This window comes from Oncorhynchus mykiss, chromosome 28 (genome assembly GCF_057628025.1).
Source record: "Oncorhynchus mykiss isolate SJ-2025 chromosome 28, ASM5762802v1, whole genome shotgun sequence".
Taxonomy (NCBI): Eukaryota; Metazoa; Chordata; class Actinopteri; order Salmoniformes; family Salmonidae; genus Oncorhynchus; species Oncorhynchus mykiss.
In genome coordinates, this window is record NC_143049.1 from 33,018,915 (window position 1) to 33,035,641 (window position 16,727).

At 44.1% G+C, this 16,727-nt stretch overlaps 1 protein-coding gene across 2 annotated transcripts; it reads right to left on the reverse strand.

Moving 5' to 3' along the window:
* Positions 1–9,141: 9,141 nt before the first annotated feature.
* On the reverse strand, positions 9,142–16,212 carry LOC110508994 (sorting nexin-16). 2 transcript variants are annotated; one of them, XM_021589926.3, is made up of 9 exons: positions 16,098–16,212; positions 15,602–15,704; positions 15,170–15,512; positions 13,905–13,991; positions 11,188–11,336; positions 10,915–10,984; positions 10,384–10,520; positions 9,955–10,149; positions 9,142–9,686 (listed from the first exon to the last, which is right to left on the reverse strand). In XM_021589926.3, exons 3-9 carry the CDS (start codon positions 15,494–15,496, stop codon positions 9,587–9,589), a joined length of 1,065 nt encoding a protein of 354 aa, XP_021445601.1. In that variant the 5' UTR covers positions 15,497–15,512; positions 15,602–15,704; positions 16,098–16,212; the 3' UTR covers positions 9,142–9,586. The 2 variants fall into 2 exon arrangements, with proteins under 2 accessions (XP_021445601.1, XP_021445602.1); XM_021589927.3 differs by having other exon boundaries at positions 15,170–15,509; positions 16,098–16,207.
* Between the last annotated feature and the right edge of the window lie 515 nt (positions 16,213–16,727).

A 16,727-nucleotide genomic window follows, 5' to 3' on the forward strand; every position in this document is an offset into this window, starting at 1 on the left:
AGCGTTCAACACCATAGTGCCCTCAAAGCTCATCACTAAGCTAAGGACCCTGGGACTATACACCTCCCTCAAAAGGTTCTACAGCTGCACCATCGAGAGCATCCTGACTAGCTGCATTACTGCCTGGTATGGCAACTACTCAGCTTCCGACCGCAAGGCACTACAGAGGGTAGTGCGTACGACCCAGTACATCCCCCCCCCCCACTGTTGTATTCGGCTCATGTGACAAAAACAATTTGATTTGATTTGAATTCATAAATGGTATGGTTCAAAGAAATTATGCAAAAGAGGTGGCAAACAAGTCAGGCTGCTCAGCTGATTGGTTGACATACTGTAAATTGAGTAATTATGTGACTAAACTTAACAACAAAAAAAAATACATTATTTTACCAAACCAAGATAATTTACATTAAACAATGGAAAAAGACCTTGGTGTACCTTAAATGATATAATGGGCAGAAAACCCAATTCATCTCCATTGTTCATTGAAGTTGATGGGTCATTTATAACAAAACCATTAGATATTGCCAATTATTTCAATGACTATTTCACTAGTAAAGTAGAACAATTCACAACTGAAATGACAACATTGAACATTGAAACATCAGATTTCTGTATAAAAGATCTAATAATGAAAGAGAAAGATTGCTGTTTTGAATTTGATTGTTATCCATCAATAATGATAAGCCACCAGGTATAGACAACCTTGATGGGAAACTATTCAGAATGGACTCTATTGGCACTCTTATATGCTATATCTTTAACCAAAGCCGAAAGGAGTGTGTGCCCACAGGCGTGGAAGGAAGCTAAAGTCATTCTACTGCTTAAAAATAGTGAAGCACCTCGACTGTAACAGCCGCCCAATCAGTTTGCTGCCTTTTCTTATTAAACTGACAGAGAGAATTGTGTTCGACCAAATACAATGCTATTTCTCAGAGAGCAAGTTAACAACTGTCTTTCAGCAGGCATGTAGAGAAGGGCACTCACACTTGGACTGCACTGACTCAGATGACAGATGATTGGTTAAAATAAATGGATGATAAGATCATAGTCGGAGTTGTATTGTTAGATTTCAATGCAGCCTTTAATGTTATGTTATGTCACATTCCATGACATGGTTGGAGAGTTATTTATCCAATAGAGCCCAGAGAGTGTTCTTCAATGTACATTAGATATGTACAGTGCGGTGTACCTAAGGCCAGTTGCCTTGGGCTGTTGTTACTCTTCTCTACAAATGATTTGCCACTGGTCTTACACAAAGCTAGAATGACAATGTATGCGGATGATTCCACACTCTACATGTCAACACCCAAAGCCAGAGAGCTCACTGAAATTATAAATAAGGAGTTACAGTCAGTATCAGAATGGGTGATTAATAATAAACTGGTCTTAAATACAACTAAAACTAAAAACCATTGTGTTTTGTTCAAAACATTCTCTAAGCTCTAAACCTCAACTGGAGATAAAGGGTGTGACCATTCAGCAAGTTGAGGAAGCTGAACAATGACATTAGATGGTCAATTAGGGCGGCACACAATTGACCCAGGATCTGACCGGTGTCGGCCGTCATCGTAAATAAGAATGTGTTCTTAACTGACTTGCCTAGTTAAATAAAGGTTCAATTAAAAAAAATATTTTAAAAATCATGGTTAAGTCATATTGACAAGTTGTTGTAAAGATGGGGAGGGGTGACACAAAAATCAACTGTGCTAGTTCTTCAGACTCTGGTCTTGTCCCATCTTGATTACTGTCCAGTAACAAGGTCAAGTGCAGTAAAGAAAGACCTAGCAAAGCTGCAGCTGGCTCAAAACAGAGCAGCACACCTTGCCCTTAACTGCACACACAGAACTAACATCAACAACATGCATGCCAGTCTTTCCTGGCTGAAGGTTGACGAGAGATGAATTTAAGATGATCTGCATAAACAAACAACATTAAGCTCAGACATCCATACATACCTCACAAGACATGCCACCAGGGGTCTCTTCACAGTCCTCAAGTCAAAAAACGAATTCACAGCAATGCACAGTATTATACAGAGCCATGATCACATGGAACTCCCATCTCCAATTACTCAAGCAAACAGCAAAATGACCTTTAAAAAAATACATCTCATGAAATGGCGAGGACTGTGAGGGGACACACCCCCAAACACGCACACACAGACACACAGACACACACATACACCCACACACAGACACACAGACACGCAGACACGCAGACACACAGACACGCAGACACGCAGACACACAGACACACAGACACACAGACACACAGACACACACATACACCCACACACAGACACACAGACACGCAGACACGCAGACACGCAGACACGCAGACACACAGACACACAGACACACAGACACACACATACACCCACACACAGACACACAGACACGCAGACACGCAGACACGCAGACACGCAGACACGCAGACTCGCAGACACACAGACACACACATACACCCACACACAGACACACAGACACACAGACACACAGACACACAGACACGCAGACACGCAGACACGCAGACACGCAGACACGCAGACACGCAGACACACAGACACACACATACACCCACACACAGACACACAGACACACAGACACGCAGACACGCAGACACGCAGACACGCAGACACGCAGACACGCAGACACACAGACACACAGACACGCAGACACGCAGACACGCAGACACGCACATACACCCACACACAGACACGCAGACACGCAGACACGCAGACACGCAGACACACAGACACGCAGACACGCAGACACGCAGACACGCAGACACGCAGACACACAGACACGCAGACACGCAGACACGCAGACACACAGATACGCAGACACGCAGACACGCAGACACGCAGACACGCAGACACACAGATACACAGATACACAGATACGCAGACACGCAGACACGCAGACACGCAGACACGCAGACACGCAGACACGCAGACACGCAGATACGCAGATACGCAGACACGCAGACACGCAGACACACAGACACACAGATACGCAGACACGCAGACACACAGACACACAGACACGCAGACACGCAGACACGCAGACACACAGACACACAGACACGCAGACACGCAGACACGCAGACACGCAGACACGCAGACACACAGACACACACATACACCCACACACAGACACACAGATACACAGACACGCAGACACGCAGACACGCAGACACGCAGACACGCAGACACGCAGATACGCAGACACGCAGACACGCAGACACGCAGACACGCAGATACGCAGACACGCAGACACGCAGACACGCAGACACACAGACACACAGACACACACATACACAGACACACAGACACACAGACTCACAGACACACAGACACACAGATACACACATACACCCACACACAGACACGCAGACACGCAGACACGCAGACACGCAGACACGCAGACACACAGACACACACATACACAGACACACAGACACACAGACACACAGACACACAGATACACACATACACCCACACACAGACACACAGACACACAGACACACAGACACACAGACACACAGACACACAGATACACAGACACACAGACACGCAGACACGCAGACACGCAGACACGCAGACACGCAGACACGCAGACACACACATACACAGACACACAGACACACAGACACACAGATACACAGACACACAGACACACAGACACACAGACACACAGATACACAGACACACAGATACACAGACACACAGATACACACATACACCCACACACAGACACACAGACACACAGACACACAGACACACAGACACGCAGATACGCAGATACGCAGACACGCAGACACGCAGACACGCAGACACGCAGACACGCAGACACACAGACACACAGACACACACATACACAGACACACAGACACACAGACACACAGATACACAGACACACAGACACACAGACACACAGACACACAGATACACAGACACACAGATACACAGACACACAGATACACACATACACCCACACACAGACACACAGACACACAGACACACAGACACACAGATACACAGACACACAGACACACAGACACACAGACACACAGATACACAGACACACAGACACACAGATACACACATACACCCACACACAGACACACAGACACACAGACACACAGACACACAGATACACAGACACACAGACACACAGACACACAGACACACAGACACACAGACACACAGACACACAGACACACAGATACACAGACACACAGACACACAGACACACAGACACACAGACACACTTTAACACACACATTTTTGTTGTTGTTGTTGTATTGTTAGTATTCATTTTTGGTTGTATTGTTTGTATTCATTTTTGGTTGTATTGTTTATATATTGTTGTATTTTAAATGTGTGTGACTGTCCTTGCCTATCAGTGTATCAGTGTTTTGTTACTTGTCATGTCTGCAAAAGCTAACGGGGATCCAAATAAACAAATAAATAAATTACCATTCAGAAGATCGATAGGAGCAGAGCTTTTTATCATGACCTAAATCTGAAGAGGCTGTGGACCCGATCAGCATGTTACTCTGTCAAGCCAAAAAAAACTATCATAGGCCTTACCTATACATCAATCATTGTGGATATACTTTATGTGAACTGTTATGTATTGAGTTTACATGCCCAGCTACAAGGAGTTCATGGGGGTGTGGTTTCAGGGTCACAGTTGACACTGTTGTGAAGTGATCTTACCTGACATGTGAATGTTATACTGATCCAAATTTCTTAGGAAAAACCATTAAAAGTTTGTCTTCAGCTGTCCTTTCTACTACTTGAGAGATGTTACTGCTCCAGCAGTTGGTGAGTCTGGTGGGGCAGAAGAAGGAGTCATTTCAGTGGAGCTTCCGAGGGGAAGCTGTGAGTCAGCTGGGATGGCTTTATCTGGTTATAACAGAGAGCAGCTGGTTGTAATCAGGTTACATGACGTCTTCGCAGCCAGAAAAACAGTTTACAACCAGAAAATGACATCAATAAGACATCATGTGCAATATTTTGCTTGCTGGGTTACTTGTGCAGGTTATAAAAGACCCACATCTTAGTTCATAGTACAAGAATCAGACTGTAATTCAATCGTTGCACATAACTGTATTTCTGCACTGGGCTTTCAGAAGTGAGTTTTTCAAAGGCTTTAAAAATAAGGTTCAAAAGCTCCACAAAAGGACTCATGAGGCCAATGTATATAAAAAAACAAACTGAAAACTGTAGGAATTACATTTTTATCTGAATTTCTCCCTCAGTCCAGATGTTCTTGAGCTCAGAGTCGACAGCCAACCATAACTGCCCTGCAGGGCCGGCGCCAGAACAAATCAGTTGGACAGGAATTTGATTTCTATAGGCGGGCCCATGTTTTTCACGGGACCTCCTGTTGGTAATGGGACCTCCTGTTGGTAATGACCTCCTGTTGGTAAAACCATAGACCAGGGTACCCCAACTGGCGGCCCACGCGGGATGAATTTGGCCCGCGGGTGGTTTTATTTGTTTGTTTGTTTGTTTTTTCGTGGTTGGACAAATAATACACATATGATCGTATACAAATGGAAGCAATGTTTACTTACGGTCAATTTTCAGTCTACAAATGATTTGTAATTATGTTCCTGCCCCCAACCATCCCCTCAAGAAAAAATTGTCCGTGGCTGAATCTAGTTGATGATCCCTGCTATTGAAGTTTGGAGAATCTTACAATTTAACCTACCATGCCAGATATGATTAAACTGCATGAACAAAAGTATGTGGACACCTGCTCGTCGAACATCTCATTCCAAAATCATGGGCATTAATATGGAGTTGATCCCCCCTTTGCTGTTGTAACAGCCTCCACTCTTCTGGGAAGGCTTTCTACTAGATGTTGGAACATTGCTGCGGGGTCTTGCTTCCATTCAGCCACAAGAGCATTAGCGAGGTCGGGCACTGATGTTGGGTGATAAGGCCTGGTTCATAGTTTGCATTCCAATTCATCCCAGGTGGTCGATGGGGTTGAGGTCAGGGCTCTGTGCAGACCAGTCAAGTTTTTCCACACCGATCTCGACAAACCATTTCTGTATGGACCTCGCTTTGTGCACGGGGCCATTGTCATGCTGAAACAGGAAAGGGCCTTCGCCAAACTGTTTCCACAGTTGGAAGCACAGAATCGTCTAGAATGTCATTGTATGCTGTAGTATTAAGATTTTCCTTCACTGGAAATAAGGGGCCCGAACCATGAAAAACATCCCCAGATCATTATTCCTCCTCCACCAAACTATCCAGTTGATACTATGCACTGGGGCAGGTAGTGTTTTCCTGGCATCTGCCAAACTCAGATTCATCCATCAGACTGCCAGATGGGGAAGCATGATTCATCACTCCGGAGAACGCATTTCCACTACTCCAATGGAGTCCAATGGAGGCGAGCTTTACACCACTCCAGCCGACGCTTCTGTGGTGCTGTTTGCCATCGACCATGGAAACCCATTTCAAAACCGTTCTTGTGCTGACGTTGCTTCCAGAGATGATTTTTATACGCTACTTACTTCAGCACTCGGCTGTCCCGTTCTATGAGCTTGTGTGGCCTACCACTTCGCGGTTGAGCCGTTGTTGCTCATAGACGTTTCCACTTCACAATAACATAGCTTACAGTTGACCAGGGCAGCTTTAGCTTGGCAGAAATTTGACGATCTGACTTGTTGGAAAGGCGGCAGCCTATGATGGTGCCACGTTGAAAGTCACTGAGCTCGTTAGTAAGTCCATTCTACTGTCAATGTTTGTGTATGGAGATTGCATGGCTGTGTGCTCTGTTTTATACACCTGTCAGCAACGGGTGTGGTCGGAAATAGCCAAATCCACTAAAGGAGTGGCCGCATACTTTTGCACATACAGTGCATTCGGAAAGTATTCAGACCCCTTGACTTTTTCCACATTTTGTTACATTACAACCTTTTCTAAAAATGTATTAAATTGTTGTTTTTTCCTGATCAATTTACACACAATACCCCATAATGACAAAGCAGAAACAACCTTTATTTGACTAGGCAAGTCAGTTCAGAAAAAAATCTTATATGGAAGAACTAGAGCTGGCCGCCTGGCCAAACTGAAAGGTCTTACCAAAGACGGAATGTTCCTGAGTGGCCGAGTTACAGTTTTTACTTACATTTAAAAAAAAAAAAAAATCAATGGCAAGAGTGGAAAATGGTTGTCTAGCAATGATCAACAACCAATTTAACAGAGCTTGAAGAATTTTGACAAGAATAATGGGCCGATGTTGCACAATCCAGGTGTGAAAAGCTCTTAGAGACTTACCTAGAAAGACTAACAGCTGTAATCACTGCCAAAGGTGCTTCTACAAAGTATTGACTCAGGGGTGTGAATACTTATGGAAATTAGATATTTCTGTATTTAATTTTCAATAAATGTGCAAACATTTCTAAAAACATGTTTTCACTACGTCATGATGGAGTATTGTGTGTAGCTGGGTGAGAGAAAAATGTTTATTTAATCAGTTTTAAATTCAGGCTGTAACACAACAAAATGTGGAATAAGTCTAGGGGTATGAGTGCTTTCTGAGGGCACGGTAGCTATTGCCCAACATTTATCCTCCATGGCCTCCTCTCAGTCCTCACATACAAAACCGAACACAAATCTGACAATCAGGAATCTGATCTCCAGCAATGTGTAGTGTAAAGTATAGGGCCGGAAAGCTGGGGGAAGGGGAAGAACATAATTTACAGATGTAGGATCTTAATTTAATAACCCTGTTGTGGGAGAACCTTCATGCAATGCAGAAAATGTAAAACATGTCATGTATTTGAGGTTTAAAAAGCTGAGGAGATTTGTAATTTCCACTTTAACATTTCAGATTTGCCCTAATGAAAATATATCAACCAATAGAAAAAGTCCATTAATACAATCCACATAATAATTCACACTTCCTGTTGCTGCAGGATTATTTTCCTGCTGTAGCGAACTGGCTCAAATTAAGATCCTACATCTGTATATCCAGGACATTGTGTATCTTTTTTAGTCGAAACAGCAGGAAAGGAGTTCAACTGCATTCTGCTTAAAAATGTCTAACCGTGTCAAATCTTTGTACTTTTTTATCACAAGTGCACATCTTGGGAGTGATTCCTCTTGGCACCCGGGTGATGAAATATATATATCCCCATTGCATTTGTACTCTCAAAGTAGTGTTTCCTGTTCTTAAGCCCATGCTGTGACTGCATGGAAGCACATGGAGCTGGAAGCTTTAGGTATCTGTAAGATGAACGATATTTGGAAAATAATATGAAAATACTACAGCGGTTGTCTATATAATGTACTTCACCTCATTATGGAGTGATTGTATTGACCTTTTTATTACCTAAAAATAAGCCCTGTGGATTGGCCGTGAATATGTTCTTCATACTGTTTGTGGCGTATTCGGCCTACAAGTGTGTGTGTGTGGGGGGGGGGGGGGGGGGGCAATAAATGAGGGCCTAATATTCCTGAGGGCTATTATGTCAGTATCCGCTATTAGGCCAAGGGTAACAGGTAGCCTAACGGTTAGCCCAGTAACCAAAGGTCACTGGTTTGAATACCTGGGCCGACAAGGTGAAAAATCTGTCTATGTGCCCTTGAGCAAGGCAACTTAATCTAAATTTGCTCCAGGGGTGCTGTAAAACAACACATTTCACTGCACCATCGGTAGTGACAACAAAACATCAATTAGCGTTTGGTGACAGAGCGGTTTCTGATTTCTTCCCTCAAAATGTCCTACATCTAAGGCCCAGTGCTCTCTATTTTTCCCGTGTTAGATATTTCTGTGTCAAATTGTTCCTGTCCTCTTCCAAGAGTTTACTCAGAGCTGGAATGATTCCACTTATGGGTGGTGGGAAGTGAATGTTATGTTCCCGACACTTTCAGCCAAAGGGTTGACTGGGCGTGTTAACAGCACCACCTTGTGGTGAAACAGGGGTCTTTATATTATTTCTACTTGCCTACCAGCACCTTCTCAAAATCAAATCTAAATCTTAGGTAGAAGAGGATGATCCATTGGCTGGTGAAGTCTGAAAACTACATATGTTCCTTGATTTTTTGTGTTAATGTCTCTTGAAGTAAAGGTTTGTGTGTGTGTGACTCAATGACAGAACACAAAGCGGTTTAAGATCAATCAAGTTTATTAGTATTGCTTTTCGCAGGGAGGAGAACCTGAGTACAGTACTACAGTACTTAGCTTTGTAGAAAAGAGATTGATGTAAGGCAGTTAGACACATATTGCAGTATATCTTCACTTGATTATTTTACAACCAAGGCATTAGATGAGAGCAGAACAAGTGTTGGAAATCAATACCCATCTACAGTATATTTCTAGAATCCTTAGACACACAACCCCCCCCCCCCCCCCCCCCCCCCCCCCCCCCCCCCCCCCCCCCCCACCACACACACACACCTTATATGAAAACTTCAATCACCCATTAACGCAGTCACTACAAGCAAGAATCTGTACATGAAGTCTATACACTCGTAGCTCATCATCAGTCCATCTTGGAATCATATACTTTTCCAGGTCCCAGGTCAGAATCAAATGCAGAATTCCACGTCATTCTATGGAGTTGTTGAATTTATAAAAGCGTCTGGTGAACAATCAATGGCCGCAGATGACCAGTACGCCCCATGACCCTTGAGTGGCCCTTGGATTTCTGAGCTGGATTGACAGAGAGTAGGTAAAAGGTCAGAGGTCAAATTAAACATTGTTACATCACAAAGCACAGAGACATAGATGAAATATCCTATTATGTCTCCATGAGAGGAGGTAAACAGTGATCTGTACATCATATGGGTCTGTTAATTGGAGTTTAAGATTATTTACAGGTCAGATAACCTGTATAACATCTAGCTCAGGTTGGCACAAGTAGCTCTGTGGACAGGAGAGATGGTTGTGTGTCTAAAGACACGAGATGTCAACGAGGTACCTTCTTCTTTCAGGACATGTCTCCTGGTCAGCCTCCAATGCAGTGGATGATCCCCTGTCTGTGTCTATGTCCGCCTCTCCGTCTGTGTCTCTGTGTCTGTCTGCGGCAGTGTCTGTGTCAGAGCTGTTCTCACTGCCTAGGGCTGATAGTCTGCTGCTCTCTGGAGTAAGGCCCTCTGGGCTGGGGGACTTACCACTGAGACAGAGGGACACCATGTTAACACACATACTGTAGAAACACATACACAATACATACATCTAAAAGCCCACAGACACACACACACACAACTGGATCGTGTGGTCAGATCATGTGGGAGATGGGGAGTACATCTTGCAATTTCCACGAGAACTCAGGACCCTTTTCAGACACACAAACACACAATCGCCTGATTTCTAGGTCTTCAGACACTGAGAAAGAACAAATCCTCACTTCACTCTCTTCTCCAGGAGCCCAATGTGGGTCTGTCTCTCATCCAGGGCTGTTTTCAAAGAGTCAATCTCTCGCTGTTTCTCCGACAGGTCCCTCTGTAGACGGTGGTTGGTCTCCTCCAGCGTCTCACAGAAAGCCTGTCAGCAAGATTGCCACAATAAACCGAACCTGGATTATGTTCATGAGGCACCAAATGGAAGAACACTGAATAAAACAGAGAGGAACTACCTAGACTTGTCCAATAAGAAAAGCTCATTTTTGTTTAATGTCAATAACATTTCCTGTCATATGCCCTACTGAACACAACCCTAGTTCTATTTGGCTCAGTTGGTTGAAGTATGCTGCTTGCCACACAATTGTTAAATTATTCACAATTGACATTCCGAGACCATAGCATGGAGCCAGCTAAGTATTTGGTAGGTCTACTATCTTGATAAGATCTCTCTAGCAAAATACATGTGTTCTCAATGAGACTAACCTGTATTATTAAAAGGTTAATGATAATAAAAAAGTACTGTAGAGATAGCTCACCCTGCTCTCCTCCAGGCTGTCAAAGGGGCCTGGCGGATCATCCAGACAAAGGAACTGTCTGACCGCTTCACTGTGGGGGAAAGGTCAAAGGTCAGAAAGACGACATGGACATCCTCCAATATAATTACGATCTGTGCACTCACTGCAGATACACTCAAGAGTAGTACCAAACACACACGCACACACAAAAGACACACTCTTGATTTCTCTTGAAAACGACATGTGAGACAACCCTAGATAAAATAAAGGTGAAGGGGAAATGCTGAAGTCCACCTGTTGGTGAGATCTCTGTGTGCTATGAGGTTCTGTAGGAAGGCTTGTAGGCCTAACTGTCTCTCCTCCAGAAACTCCATGTCGTAGTTATCCTTGAACCAGCGCTTGGGTGGAAGGGCTAGTCTGAACCTGGGAAATAACTCCTTTAGCTGAGAGAAGAGACAGAGAGAGAGCAGTTCAATATTTTATTCACATAAATTGCTCCCTCAAGTTGGAGGGTGTCAAGTTGATTTTATTGATCTCCTCGTATGATCTCACCAATTTGGCCCTTGATTTGGCACAATTAAATGAGTCACAGGGAGCCACACACAGAGACAAATACAAAGCACGCCATCTCCATCCATTTGGCGAATTTGACCATAATTCTATCCTCCTGATTCCTGCTTCCAAGCATTAAATCAGGAAGCAGCAGTGACTCGGTCTAAAAAAAGTGGTCAGATGAAGCAGATGCTAAACTACTGGACTGTTTTGCTAGCACAGACTGGAATATGTTCCGGGATTCTTCTGATGGCATTGAGGAGGACACCACATCAGTCACTGGCTTCATCAATAAGTGCATCGACGAAGTCGTCCCCACAGTGACTGTACGGACATACCCCAACCAGAAGACATGGATTACAGGCAACATTTGCACTGAGCTAAAGGCTAGAGCTGCCACTTTCAAGGAGCGGGACTCTAACCTGGAAGCTTATAAGAAATCCCGCTATGCCCTCCGACGAACCATCAAACAGGAAAAGCATCAATACAGGACTAAGATCGAATGTGGCAGGGCTTGCAAACTATTACAGACTACAAAGGGAAGCACAGCCGAGAACAGGCCAGTGACACAAGCCTACCAGACAAGCTAAAATACTTCCATGCTTGCTTCAAGGCAAGTAACACTGAAACATGCATGAGAGCATCAGCTGTTCCCGGACAACTGTGTGATCACGCTCTCCGCTGCCGATGTGAGTAAGACCTTTAAACAGGTCAACATTCACAAGGCCACAGGGTCAGACGGATTACCAGGACGTGTACTCCATGTATGCGCTGACCAACTGGCAAGTGTCTTCACTGACATTTTCAACCTCTTCCTGTCCGAGTCTGTAATACCAACATGTTTCAAGCAGACCACCATAGTCCCTGTGCCAAAGAACACTAAGTTAACCTGCCTAAATGACTACCGACCAGTAGCACTCACGTCTGTAGCCATAAAATGCTTTGAAAGGCTGGTCATGGCTCACATCAACACCATTATCCCAGAAAGCCAAGACCCACTCCAATTTGCATACAGCCCCAACAGATCACAGATGATGCAATCTTCCATTGAAGAAAAATCTGCCGTTTCCAGCTGCAATAGTAATTTACCAGAATTCTGGTCACATTAGATGTCGAGAGTCTATATACCAGCATTCCCCATGTGGGGGGGTTGGGGGGGGGCTGTCAGCACTAGCACACTATTTGGGAGACAGAGATACTAGTGAATATCGAACAAACTTCATTCTAGAGCTGACAAAATATGTTTTGAAGTATAACTATTTCAGGTTTAATGATGAATACTACTTCCAAACTAATGGAACATCGATGGGTTCCACATTCACTCCGAGTTATGCTAACCTTTATGTGGGTCTTTTTGAAGAACGTTTTGTTAATAAAGAAAACGGAAATCCATTTTTGAATAAAGTCCTGAAGTGGTATTGATATATTGACTACATTTTTTTGCATATAGGAAGGAACTGAACTGAGCTGAGCTGTCAGATTTTATGGCACTACTCAATGACATTGACCCTAATCTCAAATTCACTATTGAATCCTGGACTTCCTGACAGGCCGTCCCTAGATGGTAAGGGTAGGTAACAACACATCCGCCATGCTGATCCCACTACGGGGTCCCCTCAGGGGTGCGTGCTCAGTCCCCTCCTGTACTCCCTGTTCACGCATGACTGCACGGCCAGGCACGACTCCAACACCATCATTAAGTTTGCCGGTGACACAACAGTGGTAGGCCTGATCACCGACAACGATGAAACAGCCGGAGGTCAGTAACCAGACCGTGTGGTGCCAGTACAACAACCTCTCCCTCAACGTGATCAAGACAAAGGAGATGATTGTGGACAACAGGAAAAGGAGAACCGAGCACGCACCCATGAACATCAACGAGGCTGCAGTGGAGCAGGTTGAGAGCTTCAAGTTCCTTGGTGTCCACATCACCAACAAACTGTCATGGTCCAAGCAAACCAAGACAGTCGTGAAGAGGGCTCGACAAAACCTATTCCCCCTTAGGAGACTAAAAATATTTGGCATGGGTCCTCAGATCCTCAAAAGGTTTTACAGCTGCACCATCGAGAGCATCCTGACGGTTTGCATCACTGCCTGGTATGGCAACTGCTTGCCCTCTGACCGGAAGGCACTACAGGGGGTAGTGTGTACAGCCCAGTGCATCACCGGGGCTAAGCTTCCTGCCATCCAGGAACTCTATCCCAGGTGGTGTCAGAGGAAGGCCCTAAAAAAAATAGTCAAAGACTCCAGCCACCCTAGTCATAGACTGTTCTCTCTGCTACCACACAGAAAGCGGTACCGGAGCACCAAGTCTAGGTCCAAAAGACTTCTTAACAGCTTCTAGCCCCAAGCCATAAGAATCCTGAACAGCTAATCAAATGGCTACCCAGATTTGCATTCCACATCCAGTAGAAGGGACTATTCAGAACTGAGCCCTGGTGTCTGCTGCAGAAGCTCACCTTATCGTTGAGTCTGGCGAAGTCTGTGTACCTTCTGAAGATCACCCAGTTCTCTTCCTCATTCCTTCTCACCAAGATTTTATACACCTGCAGTGAAAAATAAACCATGTTATTTTTGTATCATATACTTTATGCCAGGGATCAGCAATAGCGACGGAACTATTTTTTCTTGAGCGGATGGTCGGGGGACAGGAACATAATTACAAATCATTTGGAGACTGAAAATTGAGCGCAAGAAGCCCAAACAGATGTAATGTTTGACTGAAACATCATCATTTCAAACCTTGCTTACATTTGTATATGATGGCATGTCTCCCTATTATGTGTGGGAATGCTTGGGAACAGATATCTGAAATTACTTAGAGATGATTTCCTGGTGTTTTTGCAGTCTTTTATGTCCAACAATAAAAAATGTACAGTGAGGACAAACTATTTTTTTTTTTAATAGAAAATGTGGGGGGCCGAAAACCACTTTGGCCCGTGGGCTGCCAGTTGGGCAACTCTGCTGTATACACACAAAGACATGGATGTAAGTAACCGCAGCCATAACACAATGTTTGTTCAGTTCTGTTAAAGGTATACTCTTATCAGACACTTAATGTATCTCTCAGCACCACTAATCTTTAGATACTACTTTAGTGAGTGTGTTATAAAACCAAGCCAACTACACACAAAAACACAGTATCTGATGCCATTTAAAATATATATATATATATATATATATATATATATATATATATATATATATCTGAAAAGGAAGATAGAAATTACAAAGCAGCATCAATCTTTCTAAAAGGAGATTGTGGTTGTAAGAATAAAATACAGCTACCCTACCTAACTGAATCACACTCCAGAGTCACTTCCTTGTGACTGGTTGTCTATCTCTGGTCATTTAACAACACACCACACACACACACACACACACACACACACACACACACTATTAGTTCAGCCTTTTCCATGAATGAGAGCACACATGATAGAGGCAGTCACAAAATCGTATGGAATTCAACCAGATGGGATGTTGATTATTAAATGTGCCTCCTTTAACTCTTTAAAACAACATGCTGCATACGACAGTAACTACCATTTAATAACTGATGGGAACCTGGAACATGGATGGAACTTTTAAACCAAGTTCCCTGACATCATGTGTGCAGGATTTTTTGTCCCAGCTAAGTACCACCTGCTTCAACTAATTTGTTTAATCAAATAAGTTGTGATCATAGAATTACAATCAATTAATCATATGGGTGACTCCTTACCGTGAACTTTGCCCTCTCCTCCATGACCTCATAGCCCAGCAGGGAAGGGGTGAGGGGCCTCTCCCAACTGTCCCCTGGAGTACCATCCTCCTGGACCGACCCCTGCTCCCCTCCTCTGGATATCCTGTACCCCTCGGGGCTGGAACACGCCTGGGGGAGGCTCGGACAGGCTACCGTGGCCCCCCAGGACCCAGTGGCCTTCACCCAGGGGGACTTTCCAGGAGGTGAAAAGCCAGAGCTAGAGATAATACCCAGGGGGGGGGTCCTCTTTGGCCAGGTCGGGGTTCGTTCCATGGGGACAGGCACTGGGACAAAGGGGGTGGCCATCTTACCTCTTTACCTTCTTGAATAATGAAGCAGAGAAACAGGAGCTTGAGTTGTTACATTGTGATCCATTATCTGTTCGAGAGAGAGAGATATTTGGATACTCACATACTGTAGCCTATCCCTGGCTTTTAGAAACGAATTGCTCTGATTTGGAGAAGGAGATGTGGATACTGGACAGATCGGAGAAGATAGTCCGCATGCCTGACAGCTGTAGATGATAAAGAAACTAAGAAATTCCGGTCAGATTCTCTGGAATCACCGACGTATGCATACCAGATGAAGTTCATGGACAGAACATCTGCATTGTCAATCACTCACTTCCCGCATTATCCTAGCGAAACAAGACGGAAAAATGACCCCTTCCGGGCATGGGCAGACGGATACGCTAACGTAAACATGATAATTCCTGCCGAGCATATTAGAAAGTTCAGTGTGAATATCCGACTCAAATAGGTTTATTTATCACTCGATGCTTTTATTGTAGCCTACTTTGAGTGGTCACAAAATAATTATTAGATCAAAATCATTACACTTTGGCTAACTTTTATTTTTTTCTCTCCATTTAGCTAGTTTATGCAAAGACCCACCCCACTGGGCATACCGTTTGAATTGACGTTGTTTCCACAACAACCAACGTGGAATAGACGTTGAATTACAGTCTGTATCCAGTGGGACAGCTCTGACAATTCACGCCTCTACAGTATGATGCCGCGTTCACATACTACTAGGAAACTCGCAATTCCCGACATGCCAACTGTTGGAACACGTGCCGCATTTAACGAAACAGCAGTTTGACAATTCCGAGTTTCCTAGTTCCGACTAGCATAAGAACGCGGCATTAGTTTGGAAACTGTGGATGTGTACCAATTTTATTTGGTTCCCTCTCACGTCAGCTAGACATAAACGCGCACTTCTCTTTCACAATCGGTCACAAACAACATTGGAGCAAAATTCCCTTGTAGAGACCCATGTCCTTCAAAGTTATTTGAAAACAATCACGTCATGATACCCAAATATCTGGGAAATTCCCTAATAGATTGGAAAATCTACAATCCGCTTGCTTGAGTTTTCTATCTTGCTCCAGTGTCCTAGCGCATTATCTCTCAAAAAGCGAAAACATCAACTCTTACAAATGCATCACCAAAATGTATTTGTATACTAGTTTTTGGGGGGGGATAAACTATCAATGACAAACCAGACATGGATGTGTTTGGGTTAAATGCGGAAGACG

Excerpts from the sequence above, each read along its gene's own strand:
- LOC110508994 (XM_021589926.3), bottom strand. The coding sequence starts at position 15,496 with ATGGCCACCCCCTTTGTCCCAGTGCCTGTCCCCATGGAACGAACCCCG. Across the intron at positions 10,521-10,914 it reads ACAGCCTGGAGGAGAGCAGG|GCTTTCTGTGAGACGCTGGA; the intron begins GTGAGCTATCTC and ends TCTTGCTGACAG. Across the intron at positions 10,150-10,383 it reads CTCCTGGAGAAGAGAGTGAA|TGGTAAGTCCCCCAGCCCAG; the intron begins GTGAGGATTTGT and ends CCTCTGTCTCAG.